The sequence below is a fragment of the Raphanus sativus genome, chromosome 7, assembly GCF_000801105.2.
Source record: "Raphanus sativus cultivar WK10039 chromosome 7, ASM80110v3, whole genome shotgun sequence".
In the NCBI taxonomy this organism is placed as follows: Eukaryota; Viridiplantae; Streptophyta; class Magnoliopsida; order Brassicales; family Brassicaceae; genus Raphanus; species Raphanus sativus.
Window position 1 is genome coordinate 15,342,204 of NC_079517.1, and position 24,029 is coordinate 15,366,232.

The following is a 24,029-nucleotide window of genomic DNA, read 5'->3' on the forward strand; positions in this document are numbered from 1 at the left end:
GTTCGAGTGACATGGTCTATGACCATGATAGAACTTGGCCGAATTCTTTGTGATACAAAGATCACTAGCTAATGCTTGGGAACACATGGATTTACATGTAATAAAAATATGCATCAGGCCATATAAAATGAGCATAGATATTCCTATCTAAGAATGATAAAGGGTCATGATCCAGACATAGACCATCCTAAGAGATTATGTATAGACCACCACAATAATATGTGCCGTCTAGGATGGAACCTCATAAGAAGATGAGATAAGATTGAGAATATATGTTGGATATGAGAATGCTTTCTCCCACGATTTTATAAGAAACCTTGAGCCAAATATGGGTGATCAGATTAAGGCCATGTTTACGGATTGCATGATTAAATCCGACTATCCAACATCAGGGGGAGAAAGAAATAAGCTGGTACAAGTATAAAGAAATGGAATGGTATCAACCATCCTTGTCTTGGCAAGATCCTCGGACCGGAGAATATGATTTAAGACGTCCAAAGAAAGATCATACAAAGCTAGCTAAAAGAATGCCAGACAGATTAGACCTGAAAAGAAATGAAAAAGAATGACTAAGTCATACCAGCTTAAGCACCACGAAATTAATGTCCTAGAAGAGACATAATCAAGTTGCTATAGAGTCTAAAGATAGACCAATATGTTCCATAAGATAAGGAACCTCGGAAATGAAAAGAAAGGTGCATACAAATGACATATCTGAGGTCATAAGGGAAACCAGACCAGACATTGAGATAAGGCTGCGCAGCTAACATCTAAAGTACCAGACCATGTAGTTTGGGACGCCAAACTGCAAGGTAAATGAAGGTTCTTAGTAAGAATGAAATCTCTAATAGATTAGTTCATGTCTGGAACACAATGGAACACTATAAAAGAAGTGTCGACACATAAAAGATAAAGATGCATAAGGAAATAGCACTTGAGTTTAAAAGATATAAGCGAGGATCAGAACCCACGAGAATACAAGAATGCATTCATAGACTAAAGGAAACCGTGGGGGTTCAAAGAAAGATTCAATGAATCTATAAAAGAGATGGGTGTACTGGCCATATATAGAAATATCATCTGATAAGATAAAACCAGTGAAAAATAGGTCCTGTGTGGGAAAGGAAAAGAAATCGTGAGACATGGACTAAGGTTTCATTTTCCTATTTAAAGCATTCAAGGAATGGCTTGATTACACAAGGATACTCACAGAGACCAAGGAACAGATTATAAGGAGATGTACTCCTATGTGGTGGATGCTACTACAAATTCGAAAATGATAAAGGTCTGGATATAAGAAAAGAGAAATGTAGTAAGCAGCATGACTGATCACTGGATAAAGATGATAAGAGTATCAGAAAGTTGAGAAAAGAAATTCTCATAGAATAGTTTTGTTTCTAAGCTATTCATGGACTGAAATAAGGCAGCTGCAAATGATAAAGAAAGACTAAGAGAATACTTAGTACAATCAGTGCATAGATCCTTATAGAGGATATTATAATTCCTTGTGTTTATGTTTATATCAAACCAACCTAAAGAAATGTTCAATGGTTCAATGATTTCAGTGATACAAGTTATCAATTGATTTTGGACAAAATATGATGGGACTAGAAATCATAGCCGTGTATGAGTTGAGATCAGCACGCCACAATTACATGGTGTAATGTGAGATGGTCGCAGGAGAAGGCAAAGAGAACCATTAATTCTCATGCCAAAGACCATCCGGCTCCATACATTCCAATCGTCCATAAGAATAACCAAAAGTAGTGTGGTGAATTGGTTCAGGTAAATTATAAACCATTGCTGCACAATTAGCCAATAAATCCGAGTGTATACTTGTGAATTGGTTGATGTATCATCATGAACCGACCAGATCGACCATATTGACCAGCATGCATAATATGGCTAATGGAAAGATCGACCAGCATATGGTAGTATCATAAAACGTGTGGTCAAGTACCAAATGAAATATATGGGACTAATGAATGTCTATACATCAGTAAAGAAAGAAAGGAACCAATCATCAGAAGAGTGGTCGAGATTTATGGTCCGACCAAGTTCCACCAAAGTATAAGGTGGACCACGCCACATAATTGCAGTATCATATCCGGACCATATCATTATATCAGGCTGCAATACCTTAGCCATATATGAGTATATTGGCGTGTGATGACAAGGTCTATGACTTAACATGTATGTTTTCGAAAACATAGCATTGTCTACGACAAAATGAAAGAAGTCATGAGACATCATCCAGAGATAGTGACCAGAAGAATGTCTGAGTCAATAATAAAATGAAAGTGTCCACGGTATGGTAAAGCCATGAGACTAGAGGAACCGTGGGACATGAGAGGACCTGCAAGAAAGATTTAATTGCAGGATAGAGGTACATCCAAATACTGGTCGAATACTATCCGAGTACTGATTGAGCATCATCCATCCGACCAGAACATGGAGACATTGTCGAGTGGTCAGCATCAAAAGAGCACGTCTTGACCATGTTCAAATGAAGTTCCAGAAGGCCGGAGAAATTACAAAGTATTACAAGAAGCTCATCGACCAGATAGGAATGCATCGTCCAAAGATCTTCAGTGATGCATTCATCAGGGGGAGTTCATGTGTTGTACTCTTTTTCCTGTCCATGGTTTCCCATTTTGCCACATTGGTTTTGGGGTTTTCCAGGAGAGGTTTTAATGAGGCAACATTAAGCATGCAACGAACCAGTACCGGATGTGTCGATCAAGGGGGAGTGTTATGTACCAGATTGTGATCGACATAACCGGACCGACCAGGACCGTACCGACCGTAGAAGATAATGATTATCGACTGTTGTACTTATCCACTTAGGATAAACACGACCTGATGTATGTATATATATATGTAAGACCCCTGGTCGAAATTAATAATAGAAACACGTTTCCTCACTTAATTTCACAACAAATCAGATGTTCCACAACGAAAGGTAAAACTAGGGAGTACAAAAAAGTTGCGCATCCAGGGAATCGAAGATCAGTACCGTGGAAGGGTACTATGATACCACTACACCAGATGCGCTTTTGCTAATTCAATCAAAATGAAATTTAGTTTACTAGTCTAACACCAGCGACAAATCTAAGCATCAAAATAGTGTCATTTCATCTCTAATAAACTAAAAAATAAATCATCTTGCCAAATTTAATGTTTATGAATAGTATTAGACCAAAAATTCTCTCAAAGTTTATTTTTTCTTCTCTATAATAAGATAAGCGTTTTTTCTTCCAGTCTATTCTCTGATCGGCGTTGGTGGACTTCCATAGCCACAGCGTCGGTTGTTGGTTTGTCTCTGTTTATTGTTCTCATTTTCTTCATTTTCAATCTTGAGTAGATCGATAAATCTGAAAGTTTGACTTGGTTTTAGTTCTTTGGATACTTGCATGCCATGATTCTTTTGGTTCCTGGTTATGGTTAGATTTTCCACCATGTTTCAAAAAAAGGACTCTCTCTCGCCCGGTTTCATCTCCTCTGCAGCTCAAGCCTTATCTCATCTTCTCTGTTTTATATGTGGTCTGTCTAGTCTCACTTTTGTTAGTGAAGATGGAATGCTTATCCTTGAATTTGGTAGCAACGGATCAATTACAAACAGTTCTTTCATCTTGCCGCATGGTTTTTCCGGCTTGATTCAATGGATTTGGAGCTTCAGTTCTTCTGTTCTATTGTTGTTGGACGTTGTTCGGTCAAATCAGATTCTCACCACTTCTTCCATGGATAGTTTTATTCATGTTTTGCTCGTGGGTGGCTCCTTTGATGTTTGGAGCAATATAATAAGTTAATCTTGTGTGTATGATAAGTACAAGAAGGCTTATGTGAGGAAGAAAGTTGGGAAGCTTGCGAGGGAAGAGAAGGAAGCGTTGAGTTCAAAGGTGGAGGGAAAGAAAGTGTGGGATGACGTGGAGGAGCCGTTAGAGTAAAGACACTGACAGAGGCAGAGTCTTTACTATTTGAGTTTCATATGAATAAGAGTTTGTTACAGAAGATATTTTCTTATGCTTGTTGCAGTTGTAAGTTGTATGACGTTATGAGTCATTAGGCGATCGCTATGAGATCGAGCTTACAGTTGTAAATCGAGTACTTGCATTCATAATACAAAGGAACTATTCAGTTACAGAGTTAGAGATTACATAAATCTATCATTGGTGCGGTGAAACTGAGATTGGAGCAATCGCGGTGGTGATACGATGTCTTCGGAGACGAAATCTAACTACTCGGAGGCTTCGGCGGAAGCTCCAGCGAAGATTCATGGTCAGATAAAGTTTCTGATGACGGCGTATGAGAAGTTGGCGGAAGATGCAGCTGAGAAGGATCGGAGATTTGACTCGCTGGTGAAACGAGTTGATTCGGTGGATTCGAAGCTCTCTTGGATCGATTCCAAGCTCGATACGAAGCTCGATTCGATTCTGAAGGCGATCGGGAAGCAACCAATACTGAATCACGAGTCGATGGAAACTCTGATGCGAGATCCGGTATATCCTTCGTATTCTCATGTAAGGAACCCTAACTTCGATCGAAGCCGGGAAAATTCCTCGTTAGGTTATCAGCATGAATTGTTGAACCTTGATAACCGTGAGAATATGCTTAAGAAGATTAAAATGCCTGTTTGTGAGGGAACTGGTATTTCGGAATGGATTGTGGATGTTGAATATTTCTTTGGGCTAGGTCGTTACGATGAAGAATCACGCATGGATTTGGTTCCATTGTGTTTACGAGGAGCTTTGAAGAAGTGGTACGCTTGGGTGATGAAGAGAGGGGGTTTTCAAAGCTGGGGAGAGTTTAAGAGAAGGTTGTTTGTACGATTTTCAGAATCGATTGATGACGAACCAAGTACTAGACTGTTCTCGATCAGACAATCAGGTTCAGTGGCAGAGTATGTATCGGAGTTTGAAGAGTTATCAGCTCAAGTGCCAGCAATCTCTGATCATTATTTGGAAAGGATATTCTACATTGGTTTAAACAAAGAAATGAAGGAGGTGATCCGTATGAAGGAACCAGAAGGCCTTTCCAATTTCATCGCAGCTGTTTTGAAGATGGAGTCGAGCACATTCTGCAAAGTATTAATTGATTCCTCAACTGAAGACAAGCCAACTAAGAAGGTGAGCAATGCTAAGTCGGGGAGTTACTATAATAACAATCAGAAGACGATTTCTTTGGATGTTAAACCTCAGAAAGAGAATGTTGCTCCAGCTAAGCCATTTCAACACCTTCGACAACGTCGTTCCGATGCTGAATTGGATACGATGCGAAGACAAGGGCTGTGCTTCAAGTGTGGAGACACGTGGTCTAAAACTCATGAAGCAATTTGTCCTAAGAAGGAGTTTCGTGTACTGACAGTATTGAACGGTTTTGAGGTGGAAGTGTTGGATCATACTCAATTGGAGAATCAACAAGAGAATCAGCTGGAGGTGACAGAAATGCGTACCTTATCTCTTAATGCATACTTGGGCATTGATTCTCCAAAAACTGTTAACATGAGAGGAAGAATAGCAAACTACATCGGTCCAGTCTTTGATCTCCTCTCTCGGCCTGAGCACTTCCCAAGTTGTCGCTGACCTGAAAACACGCAAAGGAGAATCACCAGCTATCCATTCATAATTATCTAACTCATCTACAGGCAAAGGCAAAGAAATTGTAGTAAGATGAGCGTGGAGATCAACTTCCTTTTGGGATCGAGGGTGTGGCAGCAGCCAAGTATCGTCTCTGATAACGTTTGCCACCTTCGCTGTCCTCCTCGTCCGTAAAGCTCTGGGTCCGGCTTCACCTATGTGCTTGATAAGTTGCCCCAAAGGCGACCAAACATCATACCGGAAACTTATAGCGCATCCGTTTCCTAGTTTGATTTTACAAAACTGAAGAGCAAGGGGCCTAAGATCAAGAAGCTTCCTCCACGCCCAGGAGTCTGAAGTATCGGCTTGTATGGTCCAGAAAGATTGTTCATGTAGGTGAGTGCTCTGATGCCATTCCACCCAAAGCGATGGGGATTTTGATAAAAGCAGCCAAATGAATTTTAGGCATAGAACATGATTCCATACAGTGAAGTTTCTGACTCCGAGGCTGCCCTCGTTCTTAGGTAAGAAGACCGTACTCCAATCCACTTTGACAATACCATTCTTCTCAATATTTCCAGACCAAAGGAATCTAGAACATAGAGATTTGATGCTTTTGATGCAGCCTTTAGGTAGGATGAAAGCAGATAGCCAGAAATATACAATTCCGAATATAACTGTCTTGAGCAATTGAAGTCTCCCTGCGAAGGAGAGCAGTTTTACCGACCAGGACATGAAGATCACGGTTAGCTTAGACAGTAAGGCCGAGTACTCCGAGATTTTCAGTTTTCTGCTCATGAGGGGGAGTCCGAGATATCTGATAGGGAGCTGACCAGTTGGGAAACCAAAGCTATTGATGGCACTGGTTTCACAATGGTCCAACCCTGTTGTGAAGATCTCTGTTTTAGAAGTATTCATTTGCAGGCCTGACCAAGAGGTAAAGTCATTCAGACATTCCGCAATCCCGTGGAGACTATTACTTGAACTATCAAAGAAGATCATTACGTCATCAGCGAACATGTCTTTTATCTTCCGCAATCCCGTTATGTCTTTTATCTTTAGCTCTTCTATGAATGGTGGTCTGGTCGATCACTCTCTCTCTGGATAAGTAAATAGGCAGTGAGCCGGGGCGGGAAAAACATGTCTTTGCAAATGACATTTGTTCTCATCTCACAACTTTGTAATTTCCGACAGACGTGTTTCAGTTTTAACAGTTGAACAATGAAGGAGGAAATATGTATCCATAATAATAGATTACTTGCTCGATACATTTCGTCTCTGGGTTAATTAATGCGTTATGAGATGTTCTTAAGTATTTTTCAATTACTGGAAATCATTAATGGGGGTATCATTTCTTCGTGTATATCATTGGCTTAGTCATGCGTAAAGGAACAAAGCATATGATTTGCTTTGCAGTTATTTATTTAGTATATTTAAGAAAACAATTAAGAAAGTCTAATCATTACTCCTTCCGTTTTGAATTACTTGTCGTTTTAGAGTAGAATTTTCGTTTCAAAATAATTGTCGTTTTCGATTTTCGATGCAAAATTTATTGACAATATTTTCTATTTATTTTTCTATTGGTTGATATATGGTTAGGTATTTTGATAATAGTGTTTTTATTTTTAAAATATGTAAAATTAAATGTTTTCTTAATCTGTGTACATAAACATAGAACGACAAATAATATGAAACGGAGAGAGTATATCATATTTTTTTCCTGGCTCTCTCTCTTTCTAGTAAACGAGTAATTTAGTTTACAGTACTATTATTTAGAAGGGATTACAGAAAGAAATAAAAATACTAATGACTTTGAGTTCAAGAAACAAAAAAGAAATCCACTCTATCATTATTTACAAGGAAGCTCCTAGCTTTCATCAACGACCAAAAGAAAGACTCCAAGAAAGCAAATACAAATAATTAAATTACTCGTTTTATAGATCATTTATTTTATAAAAAGTCCAATTTTATTAATAAGTATTGCAATTATTTAACATTTATATTATTATTTATTATAAATAAACCAAAGATCCGATACAAATATTATAATACTTTATTTTAATGACACTAGAAATATTTAGACATTTATAGTTAAAACAGTAATATAAAATTTAGGTTGTGTATTATATTCATAACATTTAGCGAGAAGCACAAGGAGCAAGGCAGTTACAAGTTCCCTTCCTACGTAGACAATAACCACTAGCACAAGGATTTGGGTATTTCTTCCTACACTCATTGTCACATATTGATACAGAACAATTGCGCATTGGGATTGGATAGTAACATAGGGGTCCCGGATTTTTCTGCGCATCTGTCGTCATTCCTGTTAGATACAAAATTTCAAATCTTATAAGGGAGAAAAAATAATAATAAGGTTTATTTATTAATGAATTATAAAACTTATTTATCATCAAAAAGTTCTTAGTAAACCATTGTTTTAAGCATTATAAATAAAATAACACATAGATTTTATTATTAAATAAAAATATGATTTGAACAAAATATTATTTTTCATTTTTTGAAGAAATTTTTTGAAGAATTATGTGCATATTAATAAAAAATTGCAGTTTTAAACACAACTATTGTATATAGAGGAAAATCATAACATATTAAATATATATATATATATATATATATATATATCACGTGACGGTTCAAAATATAACATAAATTTACATTAGAAATAAAATTCATGCTATTATGAAAAATGCTGGTGAACATATTTTTATGTGCATGAAAAAATTTACAGAAATAGATGATAACAACTAGAATTTTTTTATCACAGTATTTCTTCATCATGTATATATAAATACTATAAATTTTAAAAATAAAAATAGGAAATAAAATCTTAAAATATTTTCGGGTTAATCCTTTTAAGTTTAACACAAAAATATTTGGCTCGGTTTTTATATTCTTTAGCCTGCTAGGTATTTATGAAATTACATTGAAAGATAATTTAATACTATATTTTATATAGTAAACAAAATTAATACATGAGTCTACAATATATTGAAAATAAAATTTAAAAGATCTAATTATTATAATCATTTTATTATAAAATTACTGTATGCAATATAATAAGACAAACCTGGTGAAAGAATGATGAATGTAATTAAGAAGGTGAATAAGAGTAGAAAGGATTTTCTCATCATGGATAACAGAAATGGATTGATAGTGGGTTAAAAACTTAGGAAATAAATGAAGTGTTTCAATTTTTACAATAGAAGAAGAAGTATTTTACATATATATATATATATATATATATAATAAAATATCTAATTTAAGCTACTCACATTATTATGTTTCGATTTAAGCGGATCAAATTTAGAAAAATTCCAAATTTTATGCTCATGTAATATGTGAATGCGTGTTTTATGCCTGAAATTATCTTTGATGTTCTCGATCAAAAAAATGTATTGCTATTTTGAGAATTATAAATTTATTTAAAGGGACTTTCAAAAAAACACTGCTTAAATATATAGTTTATTAGGTGAATATTCCATACGTAACATAATTTATAGATTATATACAAACTTATATTAAGTATACAGTTTGTATGGCCATTTCATTGATATGTATAAAATTTAGAGTTATATGTATGTATAATTTATAGATTTAATGTATGTTTATATATGAAATAAGAAAATTGTCTGGCAGTTTATGTTAATATATTTGTATATAGAGAAAGGGAGCGTGAGGGCACGTGACTTGCTCACATGTTGGTATTATTTTTTCCGTCATTTATGGTAATATAGCCCGTGACTTGCGGTAATTACTTACGGAGATGATTGGTGATGGTTGTGAGTGCTCTATGCAATTTCGATTTTCTCAACAATGATAAAACCCAAGCTCTAATAAGAAAATATAAAGTTATAACACAAAATCTTTAAAATGAAATATATTGGTTTAGAAATTAATTTGTTTGCAGTTTTTTGTTTAGTGCTTTTAAATTTTAGGGCTTATTTGCTCAATAACCTAAATCTTAATTGAAATTAAGTGCATGTCATTGATTTTGACATAATGTAATAACTAACATTTATACCAATTACTATCCGGTTTTACCCTTTCTCTATGTAACCATCCAGTGACTTTTGTGTTGTTAGAGATGATGTGGCCAAAATAAATATATGGTGAATGAGACATTTACGTATGAGGTCAACTAAATAAGATGTGGCCAAAATCTAGTGTACAGTATTTTTAACGACAATACAAAAATCATCCACATCACTATTTTACCTCTAATTAGTAAATATATATCATAATCAGTAAACTATAAACCAAAAATAATTTAATTTTTTTTTATATATATTTAAAATTTATCAGCCATAATATAGAACATAGATATTAAATCTTACCCACCCAATTAAATATTAAAACCTAGACAAATCCTCTAGTTACTAAATCTAAACTCAAATAACTGAACTATAAACCCAAACAAAATTTATATAAAATGCTGTCAATTTTCTCAACATAACCACATAGTATAGAACATTTATAAATAGTATAGAAAGATTGACACAGGCTCCACTTTTAGATACTAAACCCTAAATTGTTATCATCAAACCCAAACTTGGAAATGTCAACCCACATCCGAGATATAAATAGTTTCCCCCGTTTTCAAATAATGACATTCACCAGGTTCATAATAATAATACTACATGGTGGATATAATATAGTACTCTTAGAGTGTACGAGAAACTAAACTTTAGTTCTCGTTCAATAATTCAGGGGACTTTAGTAGCAAGATTATATGAATGTTGTACTATTCAATTATTGAATCGAATAGAATTCATGATAACATTAAACCCTAACTTGGAAATGTCAACCCACATCCGAGATATAAATAGTTTCCCCCGTTTTCAAATAATGACATTTACCAGGTTCATAATAATATATTACATGGTGGATATAGTATAGTACTTTTGGAGTGTACATGAAACTAAAGTTTAGTCTCATTCAATAATTCAGGGAACTTTAGTAGTAAGGTTATATGAATGTTGTACTACTATATTATTGAATAGAATAGACTGACACAACGACATGGATGAGTTCATATCACTAATACAAGTAACGGAGCAACGAGGGTGAGTCAGTAAAACCCCCACCCTAACCTGGAAATGTCAACCCACATCCGAGATATAAACAGTTTCTCTTATTTTCAAATAATGACATTCACCAGGTTCATAATACTATACTACATGGTGGATATAGTATAGTACTTTTAGAGTGTACGGAGAATTAAACTTTACTTCTCTTCAATAATTCATGGGACTTTAGTAGCAAGGTTATATAGATGTTGTACTAATATATTATTGAATAGAATATTCTAACATTACAATATAGATGGGGTCATATCAGTAATACAAGTAATAGAGTAACGAGGGTGAGTTAGTGAAACTCAACTCAGATGATAAAACTATACCCTAACCCGTAAATGTCAACCCACATCCGAGTTATAAACAATTTCTCCCGTTTTCAAATATTGACAGTCACCAGATTATTACATTTTTAAGAAATAGTATAGAAATATATTCCAAATAGTATGGTAACCTTACATAAATAGTTAAATTTTAGAATATATAGTATACTATTTCGTTCACCGAATATGGTATAGACGTCGAGTTCATCTTCTTCAATTCTTCTTTTTCCGAACGTGCTGATACACTTTCTTTTTGTTCACCGTCGTTATTCTTCAACACCATATAAAGCTCATCTTTATCTCTTCTTCTTTTTTCGACACATCAACACTTCTACCGATCCGTCGTCGTAATTCGTCACCATTGTATCACTAAAACAAAAACAGAAACAAAGTATAAAACAGAAACAAGGTATAAAAACACAAACATAATATAAAAGCAAAAGCATGATTGTGAAACTTTAAATCAATGAGTTAAAGAGAAGGAGGAAAAAATGAAATAATTGGTGTTTTCGTCCCAAAAGTCTTCCAAAACTGAAAAATCTGTATATCCAGATCTGGAAAACCTGTATATCCAGATCTGAAAAATCTGCAGATCCAAAAACGTTCAAATGGCTTAAAAACATAGAAAATAAGTGGAAGATTAGATAGACATACTTATATAGAACACACAACGTACATATCCAAGTGAAAGTTGAGAACCATCTGATTAAAAACCTGCAAAAAGATAGATTATTGAGAAAAACATGAGACAGAACTGAAAAATTCATATAAAGTTTGGTGTTTTCAAGTCTAAGAGATTAGAGTGGCTTTGGAGAGTTTTAGTTTGAGAAAAAGGTAAGAACTTTGTGCAACAAGAAGTTACAAAATGAAGAAAAATGAGACATAAAAATACATATCTAAAATTAATAGATCTATCTTTAAATGAGTAGAAGATGAGAATCATGTGATGAAAAACCTGCAAAAACAAGATAAATTAGTGAGAAAGACATGAGACAAAAACAATTAATTGATATAAAGCTTGGTGTTTATAAGTTCAAAGAGATTAGAGAGAGGTTTGAGAGTTTTAGAATGATGAACATTACATTTTTGTTGCAACCATTTGAGAGGAGGAGAAACAATGCGTAATTTTTTCTTTATATAGGGAGACAAAAAAATCCAATCAGGTTAAATATTTTGGATTCAGAAGACTTTCAAGTAAGTCTTCTGAATAAAAGACTTCCTAGACGACTTACTCTTAAGTCGTCCAGAAAACTTTAATATTTTTAGCGGGAAACTCAAATATTTTTAGCGGGAAACTAAATACTTTCACTCATCTATGTTGAAAATAATTCAATTTTATTGTATCTTAATTTATATCACTTATAACATATGTTAATTAGATGATTTCAATTTTTCACTTATCAAAATATTTTTTATAAATTTTATAAATTATTTTGTAAGATCAACTATACCAGAAGACTTTCAAGTAAGTCGTCTCGTCCTGAAGACTTACTCGTAAGTCGTCTCGTAAGTCGTCCAAACCCTAAATTTAACCCCTAAACTAAATTGACTAAATTAACTAACTAAACACGTTATAAAATCAAATTAAACTTAAAAAATGTTTACTGTACATAGAAATAAACATACTTAGGTAAATTTTAAATTTTTCAAAAAAACATTTAAGCTTTCCAAAAATCCAACCCTAAGAACACATACAATACTACAACATATGTTGGCAAAACCTAAACCAAAGAATATCATGACTCACTACTTTCACTCATCTATGTTGAAAACAATTCACTTTTGTTATATTTTAATTTATATCACTTTTAATATATCTTAATTACATGATTTCAATTTTTCACTTATCAAAATGTTTTTTTACAAAATTTATAAATTATTTTTAAGATCAACTATACCAGACGACTTACTGGGGCTAAAAACGTAAAAAAAAACTGTTTTTTTTGTTTGGTCACAAGAGGCCGGTTGTAATTTCAATAGCTTTTTAAGTTACTTTTGCATTTGATTCAAGTTCGGATATACTTTTGCATTTGAAATCAAGTTGTGAGTCATATTTGACAATTTTCCCCATGATGAATTTTAAAGTAGCAATTGGTATAAATACGTGTTACCAAAATAAGTAACTTAGAACATCATCAGTGGAAGGCTTACAATAGATCTTCAGCATGGCACAATGAATACTGTCAAGCATGGATTCGATAAAACGGTTCAAGTGATGCAGTCAGGCGTAAATCCTCATAAAGCATGCGACTATAGAATCGTCTTTAAGTGCTATTTACAAAATATGCTATTCAAATATTAAATTTTAATTCATTTAATATACTAAGAAATCAATTTTAATAATAAATTTAATGTTTATTTTTCATCAAAATTTTCCGCTTTTTATATAAAATAATGCATTAGTTTAGTAACAAAAGAAATCAAATAATCATATAATTTTTTAAGCTCAAAAGTTTAAAAGAAAATATGAAATGTTACCTGCAATCTAGTTTTGCTATCTATATTATTAAAGTTGAAGTAGACAATAAGATTGTTTGGAAACTTGTATAGTAGTCTTAATGAAATTTGTTTGGATATACGGATAGTATTATCTATTAATTGTGTTTCCTTATTCACTTAATTTAAAAATTTAATTAATTATATTACCTTATTACATTGTTAATTATATTACCATAATAATAATAGTGCATATTATTATTTATTAGTTAATCAAGATTAACTTTGTGCAAATTATAAAATCAATAATGTTAAGTAATTAGGTTTTACATATGATTAAACGTTGGGTTTAGTTTATTTTACTAAAATATTTTTATCTATATTATTAAAGTTGAACTCTTTGGAAACTTGAATAGTAGTCTTAATGGAATTTGTTTGGATACACGGATAGTAGTATCTATTAATTGTGTTTCCATATTTCACTTAGTTTAACAATTTAATTAAGTATATTGCCTTAATAATAATTTACATAATTAATTATATTACTATAATAATAATAGTGCATATTTTATTTAATATTTAATAAATATTAACTTTTTGCAAATTATAAAATCAAAAATGTTAAATAATTAGGTTTTACATATGATTAAACGTTTGGTTTAGTTTAGTTTATTAAAATATTTTTATTTAGTTTCAATAAGTGGAAATTTACGTATCCAAAAACATAATTCAAAGATATGTTTTTGTGAATAAAATAATAACTACATTTATTACCACTTAATTTTCACTCTATATAATTATTTTACTTGATAAAAAATCTATTTATATTTCACTTAATTTAGTCAAACACATAGAAAGAGTTTTTTATTAGTTTATAAAATTAGATAGACATAAACATTATCTATCCATTTAGGTACATATTGTTCTTTCCGGGTATCAATTTTTTTTTGATTCCAAGTTCCGCTTGAATATTATAAATTTATGTGTGGATTTTGAGTTGGATCATTATAGATCTGGATGAATTCCGTTCTGATGTATAGAAACCTAAAAATATCTAAATAACCAGTGTATCTAAAATGGGTTCAGATATTTGTAACAAAAATAGTCATATAACCTGATTCGGTCCAAGTCTTTTGAATATCGTTAGTTATATTATGATACATCTAAAATATATAACACTAATTATTATGAAAAATAAATAACCAATATCTGTACGGGTGCGCGGATCAATCTCTCGGATCAATCTCTTAGTTACGACTATGATTCACCTCTGACATTTTTTCTTGCACCAAAACTGAGATATTCGCTTTCCTTGTCTGATACTAGTTGAGCCGTTAAAATTACCGTTACTTTGTTGTTAACAGAAAACGGTAAGTAGTTAATGGGGGTGCACACAAAAAAGCTCACGTAACTGTCCGAATCAAAACTAGAACGCCAACAAATAAGAGAGGCTAACTAATTTCTTGTTTGGGAAATTAACGGCCAGTTTTTATAGAAAAAAAAACATTATAAATTGATATGTCCATGTTTACTTCCTTTTCAGGTTTCAAAACAATCACTACATTTCTCGGAACAAAAAAAAGTAATATTCTGAATTCACTATGATCAAGAGAGGGTATCCATCAATGGCGGCGACAATATACGGCTTCAGGAGCCTTTTCTTGTTGTTGGCCATTGTGATATTGTTCTTCGGTCGTTATGGAGGCGCCACTGCTGCCACTAGAGGGTACATAAAGTACAAAGATCCAAAAGCGGCGGTTGAGGAGAGGGTAGAGGATTTGCTAACACGAATGACATTACCTGAGAAACTTGGTCAAATGTGTCAAGTTGATCGTTTCAACTTCTCATTTTTCCCACCGGCCACGCGCCACGAAATCTTCACAAAGTACATGATCGGTATGTTGCAAATAAAACTATTTGTTATATATCAAAATAAAATGTTTTGATAAAAAGAATTTATAACTGAATCGGTGCACGATCGAGTATAGGAAGCGTTTTGAGCAATCCGTATGATACTGGGGCTAGTCCATCAAAGCGGGTCAACACATCGAACACCATGCAGAACTTGAGTCTTTCGACGAGGCTTGGAATCCCTATGCTTTACGCCATTGATGCGGTTCATGGCCACAACACATTTATCAATGCCACCATCTTCCCCCACAACGTCGGTCTTGGTGCCACTAGGTATATAAGTATTCTCATATATGATTTTGTATACGCTGAAAAGTTGGAGTTTAATAATTTGATTTGATGTGAATGCGTGTTGTTGTAGGGATCCTGATCTTGTTAGGAAGATAGGAGCTATCACCGCGCTTGAAGTAAGAGCTACAGGAATCGCGCAAGCTTTTGCGCCTTGTGTTGCGGTAACTAATTTAAACTGAAAGTTTTAGACTTTAGTAGACATACGGCAAAGTAGATATAGAGAAATTTTCTAACTAGAAATTGGATGGAACAGGTATGCAGAGATCCCAGATGGGGAAGGTGTTATGAGAGCTACAGTGAAGATCCTAAAGTTGTGAATATGATGACAGAAAGTATCATAGAGGGATTACAAGGAAATGCTCCTTATGTCTCCGATTTCAAGTAAACCAAGAACTAATGCTAATGAGTTATAAGCCAGATATAATGTATATTAATCATTACTTAACTAATGTGAAAAATGTTTGTCTGCACGATCAGGACTAAACTGGCTGGTTGCGCCAAACATTTTGTTGGGGATGGAGGAACGGTAGGTGGAATCAATGAGAACAACACTGTGGCTGATAACGCCACTCTCTTTGGTATCCATATGCCTCCTTTTGAGATAGCTGTAAAGAAAGGGATTTCATCAATCATGGCTTCTTATTCCAGTCTTAACGGCGTTAAGATGCACGCAAACCGGGCAATGCTCACTGATTACCTCAAGAACACACTCAAATTCCAAGGCTTTGTTATCTCTGACTGGCTTGGAATCGATAAGATCACGACTCCACCCAGAGCAAATTACACTTACTCTATCGAAGCTTCCATTAATGCCGGCGTTGACATGGTTAGCTCTCTTCTTTCTTTTCTTTATCACTTTCAAGAATCAATAAAAAAAATTTATAGACTCTGACTTGAGGGATTTTAACATGTAGGTTATGGTTCCATTTCAATATAAAGAGTTCTTAGATGAATTGACAAAACTAGTGAACGGTGGATACATCCCCATGAGCCGTATAGATGATGCTGTTCGAAGAGTCTTGAGAGTCAAATTCTCTATTGGTCTCTTTGAGAACCCATTGGCAGAGGAAACTCTTATCGCCGAGTTTGGATCTGAGGTAATTTCAAATATACTTTCTGATCACGTCAAGGTTTTATATATATACACATTTCAAAGAGTCAAAGAAACAAATATATGTCTTGATATAGACCATGAGAAATAAAAACTAGTATTAGTCACAATTTCATATACCATGTGGTTGTGGATATAAATATCACAAACTATTATGCCATAAAATTATATAAAGCACTAGCTAGGTGGTACTAATTATACATAAGTGATGTGGGATTCTTAACACAACGTTGTAGGCGCATAGAGAAGTAGCGAGAGAGGCGGTGAGGAAATCAATGGTGCTTCTAAAGAACGGGAAGACAAACGTAGATAAATTTATTCCTCTCCAGAGAAGTGTGAAAAAGATTGCTGTTGCGGGAGCACACGCTAACAACATGGGTTGGCAATGTGGTGGCTTTACTCTCACTTGGCAAGGATTCAATGGGACTGGAGAAAACATTGGCCGTAACAAAGCCATGCAGCTACCTACCGGTAAAACCAGAGGTAATACCAATTAAATGTCCAATGATACGTATAATATTTATATGTTCACACATGCATTATCATATATACATATGGATAGTTATTCTAAAACATGTTGTTCCAAAACATATATAGGAACTACAATCTTGGAAGCCATCATGAAGACAGTGGATTCCACCACAGAAGTTGTCTACGTGGAGGAACCAAACCAAGATACATCGAAGCTTCACGCCGACGCAGCATACACAATTGTGGTCGTAGGTGAAGCTCCTTACGCAGAGACACAAGGGGACAGCACCACGCTAAGCATAGCCGCACCAGGTCCAGACACAATCAGACACACGTGTGGTAGTGGCATGAAGTGTCTAGTGGTCCTAGTGACAGGACGTCCTCTGGTGATCGAGCCGTACCTTGACACCATCGACGCTCTTGTAGTCGCTTGGCTTCCAGGAACGGAAGGACAAGGAATCACTGATGTGTTGTTTGGTGATCATCCTTTCACGGGTACATTGCCTCGCACGTGGATGAAGAGTGTGACTCAGCTTCCCATGAACGTTGGCGACAAGAACTACGACCCTCTTTTCCCCTTCGGATACGGAATCAAAACTTAAATCAAGAACCAAACTAAACCATCTATCATGTATGTAAATTATGTGAAAATGTTCAATGTGACGCTTTTTGATGCTTTGGTTCCAGAGTATATATGCTTTCCGATCTGCCAGACTATGAAACCTCGTTTGTAATTTTGTCAGCTAAGATGGATATGAAAAGAGGTTATCTCTTTATTAATCACTCTTAAGGAAACTATCTCAAAACTTTAAGCTTTTAAAACACAATCTATAAAACTATTATCCTATAAAGCTCTCACAAAAAATCTAGTGCTCAACAGTCGAAAACATATACACACTCGGTATTATTTCATTAGAGAGTGTGTCGAGAAAGGCTTAATCAAGGTTGAACATGTTCCTAGTAATGAGCAGAAGGCCGAATTTCGAAGGCTTGTGTTGGAATAAGCTTGAAAAAAACTTGAAAATGAAGTAATCCTAATCCTAGTTGTATTAAGATTATAAAGAGATAGTGATGATGAGTTTAGGAAATATTTGTTTGTGAGATTACTTATAGAATTAGGATTATATACATCTATATAAAGATCTCGAGATGTTTTTGAGCTATTGGACTTTACTTGTTTCTCAAGTAAATAATTGTTTAGATTTGATTCTTATAGGTAAACATAAGTCTGTGTAAATTAGGAAGTCTTTTGTTTAGTATAAATAGGATGCTCTAGGTTTTTTGTATAAACAAACTTATTCATATTTTATAATACTTTCGATTCCTATTATTTTGTTTACCAATAGCAACCTAAACCTAGGCAGATAGTGAAAGTATGAGAAAGGGAGAGTTTCGTATGTTGCATATGGTGAAACCGTTTTCAGAAGACTGCTATAAATTAAAAAAAAAGATATAAACAAAGAAAATGTATTTAGAAGCTATTGAACCACTTGGTTGGAACATAAATAGTGCACAATTTTGCTTTGTCAATCTAACCCTTATTTCTTCTTCGCATCACTGACAATGATATATTCGATCTGTCGATTGAAAATTTGAAACAATGATGAGATTTTTTGGTTCAGCCACTTTTTTCTTAAACGGCCATAGAACAATTTTTATCATCACTTTCACAGGTCAAATACATAGCAAAATGTGATTTGGTTCTAAAATTATTGGATACCCAAAATCAATATGATAGAATCACTTTGGTTTAAAATGTGTTACTACCAAGTTAAAAAAGAATAGAAATAAGAGAATAAGCATTGTTTATAATAACCAAACACATTTTTAACATTTAATGCTGGAACACGGGTTATCACCTAGTCTATTACTATAAAGTATGGTGTATCTCTCCTGGCGCGACACGTCGGATGCCAGGTCACTAATTCAGTCGATGTTGTGCTGACACCTGTCCAGATGAGTGAAACTCCCCGTTTCATTTATTCTATACCGTCGTGGGTTTCATTCGTGTGATGTGAGATTGGGCTATGAAAATTCAAACTATGTCCGGCCCGATAGAATGAATGACGTCTCTGACCCTAATACGGTCGTCTCTTCCACTTCGTGTGACGGTGATTCGATGCCGTTTGCGTTTCTTCCCATGATCTGAAACGTTCCGAGTAAAGGCTTCGTGTTTAATCCCTTTGATCTGAAAAGTGGTGTTTGTTCTGTATAAATATGTGTGAGTATTCCTCTCCTTGATCTCATCTACTCTTTGTTATCTCTTATATCTCTCGCTGATGTGGTCTTACTCAGATCTCTCTGTGTCAGATGCCTCGGTGATTCTGTGGTGGTACTCTATACCCGTGTTGAAGGTTTTCTGGTCTGTTCTGATATCTCTCTATGAAGTTGGAAGCTCAAGCCTCTTCTTGCCTCTCGGTGGTGGTTTTGTGCCACCGAATATTTCTTGCGGCGAATAACCCTTGACGGTGGCTTTTTTGTATGTTTCTTTATGGTTTTTGGTCTAATCGTTCTTACTTCCTTTTTTATTATTGTTCAATTACTTTCTTGAGTTTTTGTTGTTTATCAATTTTTGTTAAACCTCTTTATATTTTTTTGGTGTTTTATTTATCTTTGCAGGCCAAGACTGCAAATCTTGAACGTGTCATAAGATCAGAGCTTTTGGTCAGGGTCAACAGCTATGGCAAGTAGATTTCCATCATATATTTTTAAATTAAAACTTCAGATTGGAGACAAACTAAAATTATCAAATGGAACTGTTGGTTTTGTCTTATCCTTGCAGTCTTGGATTACAAACTTTTAAAAGAATGTTGTTCAAGCAGATGTGAAATAGAAGTATTCAGACATTTGGAGTTTTGTAGGAAGCATGTAGCTCACAATTTTTCTGTCATTTTTAAAGGTAATTTGTTTGTCTTCTCTAATACATTGCATTATATGTCTCTTAATTTTCTCTAGATTAATTACTATTTGGGTCTGGTTAATATTTTGTTTTTTAGATTTGGTGCAGTGCTCATGAATAGGTAGAACCTAATACGGTACTTGAGAGAGGACTCGAAAGCTTGCTTGATAAGGGTATTCTCCAGTTTCTTAGTTTAATGCTCAAAGCTTGACCGTATGTTGAAAATCTACAAATCCGTACAATACTCTCGCTGACATCCTTACACATTCTAATATTTCAAAGAAAATTGAAACCATAAAGCAGGAAATTTCAAGCATATGCATGAACGCTAAATGGTTGGTAGGCAGATAAGAGATTAAGCATATGTGTTTTGTCTTAGACAGATCAAAAATTCTCAATATGCTTTTAGGTCATATATTCCCTTGCCAACACATGATTTTTAGCAAAAGTAGTAGCATTTACTCAAATCAGTTTCTTCTCCTTATTGAATAGTGATCGGTTTCTTACTGACAAAGTGATCTACTTTATCGATGAAGATGGGTCTTTTGTTCGACTTTGCCATGTTCAGGTTCATAGTTACATGTTTTTCACATCATCAGTAAATGTATTTTTTTTTTCTTTTTAGTTAATTCAGATACTTAAGCTGGCGAATAAAGAGGACCTACGGCCACTGAATCAGACATCTACATTGTCTCCACCTGGACATGAATCCTGGTTGATTAAGTCTGATGAATCTATACGGTGCAGAGACTTCATAGAAGAGTTATTAGCCAAAACGAAGTTGTCCTAGCTATTATCCGAGCGATCTGACGTCCATGTGTTGGGCTCGAGAACCCAAACCATCAAATCCAATGTTGTGAATTTCTTATAAGTATTCTATGAACTTTACATTTTGTGTAGTATTTCTTTTCATTCTATTTAGTTCTACATATAATTTCCCTTGGTTATGTTCGCTGAGAACAAATTTGCAAACTGTACATTTACAAAATGTAGTTATCAGTTGTCATATTTTTCTTTTTCTTTCGGTGAGTCAAAAGTATTTTACCGTAATGCATTTACATAATTCGGATTAGCTAAATAAATAACTGTATGAATAAATTTAACCCTAAATTTAATAACCAACAAAGTGGTGGTAAGGGTTTCACAAGACAAGAGTATGGTTAGCATCGACAAGGCATTCCAGACTTAAACAACTTTTCAAACAAATCAGGATTAACAATTAACAAAAGTAATAAATAGCATCAGGATCATTCTATTAACAGTATAACAAAAAAACGAAATATTGAGTTACACCACGCGCGAAAGATTTGATATTTTTCCATTTCTTCAGATGATATGATGGGTTAAGTATTTGATATAACTTTTTTTGTCAAAGTATTTGATATAACTTTCCGAGTCCAAAAGACTTGCTGTAGAATTTATTAATAGTATTCAAAGTTAATCTAAAGCTATAGTAAAAAAAATGTTCTAACATGATATATATGTATAAAGTTAATTATACTTTCGATAAATGATAGTCTAATAAATCAGTCAAAACTATTTAATAAACATACAGTAACTTTTATATATACCGAAGCCATTATTAAAAACTACTCTAAATTTAATAAGTGAATTTGATTTTAGAAAACCTAATAAGTTATTGGGATAATGTTGTTAATTTAGTCTTCAAATATAATAATATATAAAATATTCAGTCATATATTTATTTAAATATTGATAAGTAATATTATGTTTTGATTCTATTTCTAAACAAATAATTTCCTATTATACTGAATTATATATCCATGTTAAATTATCTAAATTATTAGTTTTAAATAAAATATAAAATAAAAGTATATTCGATATATACTAAATATGAAATAATCAATGTTTTTGAGTATTAAACATTGCCACAACAATAAAAACTCATATCTACTTACTATATATAAACAGGTTGAGCAAATATTTAAGAAAATGTATACCATTTCAATCATGAAAATAGTGTCATGCTAATATAAGCTTATAACCTCTACAAGACTAATACAAAAAAAAATATAAAGAATTTTAGTTAGACATATGCAAAAATGATATAAAAATGTGTTCTCATTATAAAAAACATAACAAAATAAAGATAATAACTAAAATAGTATAGTGTCATAAAATATATTTGACAACAAATAAAAAAACAATTTAGAAAAATAAACAAACATCAAACATTAGGTAAAATGAATATGATATCTCTCATCACTTAAAATTCTATAAAAGACAAAAAAATCATTATTACACACATATCTTGCAAATGTAATCCTCAACACAAAAATCATAAAATCATACAAAACATAAAAATCTAGATAACAAGTAGAGTATATCCCGCCCTTTATAATAATTTCAGACATTTTCCTTAAAGGTTTCCAGTGTTTTTTTTCCTCAATTTTTTACATGTGTCTTTCGAGTAGACCCACAATGTTGAAAATAAGAATCTTATATAATAAAGTTGGCTTTTTTTTCTCTTTGGGAGTTTTAATGCCATGTGACACACTCTTTTTAATAATTTTTTTCTTAATTTATATTTAATAGGTTTTAATGTTAGTTATGAAAGATATTGGTTTTTTAAAATTTTCCTCAAAAAAACCCAAGCATTTATAACAGTGTTTTGAACCCGAACCAGAGCCACTGTTGAATCGGTAAACTCTCCGGCCCAATATGAATCGGATTTGAGTTTTGTGATGAAAAGCCAAAATTTAAAACCCCAATTAAAACCTCCAAAAACTCACTGAAACCCAAAACCCGATACCGGTTACACCACTGGTTGAACCAATAGATAATTTTTATTTTTTAGTTTTAGTTATATTTTAAATTCTGTTTTATATTCTAAATTTCCAATTATCTAATATAACAAAGTTGAGTTTTTTTTCTCCCTAGGAGGAAACCAATGTCATTTGGAATACTTTTTTAATAATTAAAATCTTTTCTTAAATTATATTTAATAGGTTTTAATGTTAATTATGAAAGACATTGGGGTTTTAAATTTTTCCTCATAAAAGCTCAAGCGTTTATAACAGTGTTTTTAACCCGAACCGGAACCACTGTTGAACCGATAAACTTCGCGACCCAATATAAATCTTGTTTGAGCTTTGTGAAAAAAAAACCCCAAATTTAAAACTCCAATTTAAAACCTCAAAAAACTCACTAAAACCCGAAATCCAATACCGGTTACACCACTGGTTGAATCAATAGATAATTTTTATTTTTTTAGTTTTTAGTTATGTTTTAAATTATGTTTTATATTATAAAATTTCCAATTATAAAGTTAGATTTTTTTCAGTTTTATTACCGTCTTCCTATTCTTCTACACTACAATTTACATTTACAAGGAAGGTGAGTAAGCATGATCGTGCTCGACCCGCACATCCATAAAACAAACTCAAAGACGATCAAGCTTATTATTCCTCTACATTACAATTTAGGTTTGCAAGAAAAATGAGTAAGTTATTTTTTATTTAACTTAGTTATAACAAGTCATTACATTTTTAATTTACAGATCAAAAAGAATAAGATCATATGATCATGTGGATTACAAAACATGTTTTGAATTGTTGAAGAACAAGAACATGGCGAGCTGTTGGTAAGTTTTAAAATTTAGAGAAAATAAAAATTAGTTGATGTGATTTGGTGTTAATTTATTTTTGTTATTGACAATTTACTAATATGATGTTTTAATTTTGGTTTATTTTGCATTGGAAGTTTAATTTATTATTCACATTCGACATAAATATTTGTGAATTGTATGTCTTGATTTTTTTTAGATGTCATAACTCTTATATTACAAACTTTTTAAATAGTCTAAACTATTTCTTAATATTTTGTATGTCAAATGAAGTTAAAAATATAGAAACCAAGGTTAAGTATTTTCTAAATGTTTTAAGCATAAAATAG

At 33.1% G+C, this 24,029-nt stretch overlaps 1 protein-coding gene and 1 long non-coding RNA gene across 6 annotated transcripts; both read left to right on the plus strand.

Annotated features, from left to right (window-relative positions):
- The first annotated feature begins 15,056 nt into the window (after positions 1 to 15,056).
- Positions 15,057 to 17,922, plus strand: LOC108838116 (uncharacterized). Its single transcript, XM_056991376.1, has 8 exons — positions 15,057 to 15,327; positions 15,411 to 15,615; positions 15,704 to 15,794; positions 15,887 to 16,014; positions 16,111 to 16,459; positions 16,548 to 16,730; positions 16,981 to 17,227; positions 17,342 to 17,922. Exons 1-8 carry the CDS (start codon positions 15,057 to 15,059, stop codon positions 17,815 to 17,817), a joined length of 1,950 nt encoding a protein of 649 aa, XP_056847356.1. The 3' UTR covers positions 17,818 to 17,922.
- A 1,301-nt stretch (positions 17,923 to 19,223) lies between these two features.
- Positions 19,224 to 21,134, plus strand: LOC108835135 (uncharacterized). Of its 5 annotated transcripts, XR_001946909.2 has the most exons (6): positions 19,224 to 19,436; positions 19,526 to 19,694; positions 19,835 to 19,902; positions 19,998 to 20,114; positions 20,212 to 20,287; positions 20,740 to 21,134. It is a non-coding gene; the product is annotated as an uncharacterized LOC108835135 (long non-coding RNA). The 5 variants fall into 5 exon arrangements; XR_008936661.1 differs by having other exon boundaries at positions 20,212 to 21,134; XR_008936663.1 differs by having other exon boundaries at positions 20,223 to 21,134.
- Positions 21,135 to 24,029: the final 2,895 nt, after the last annotated feature.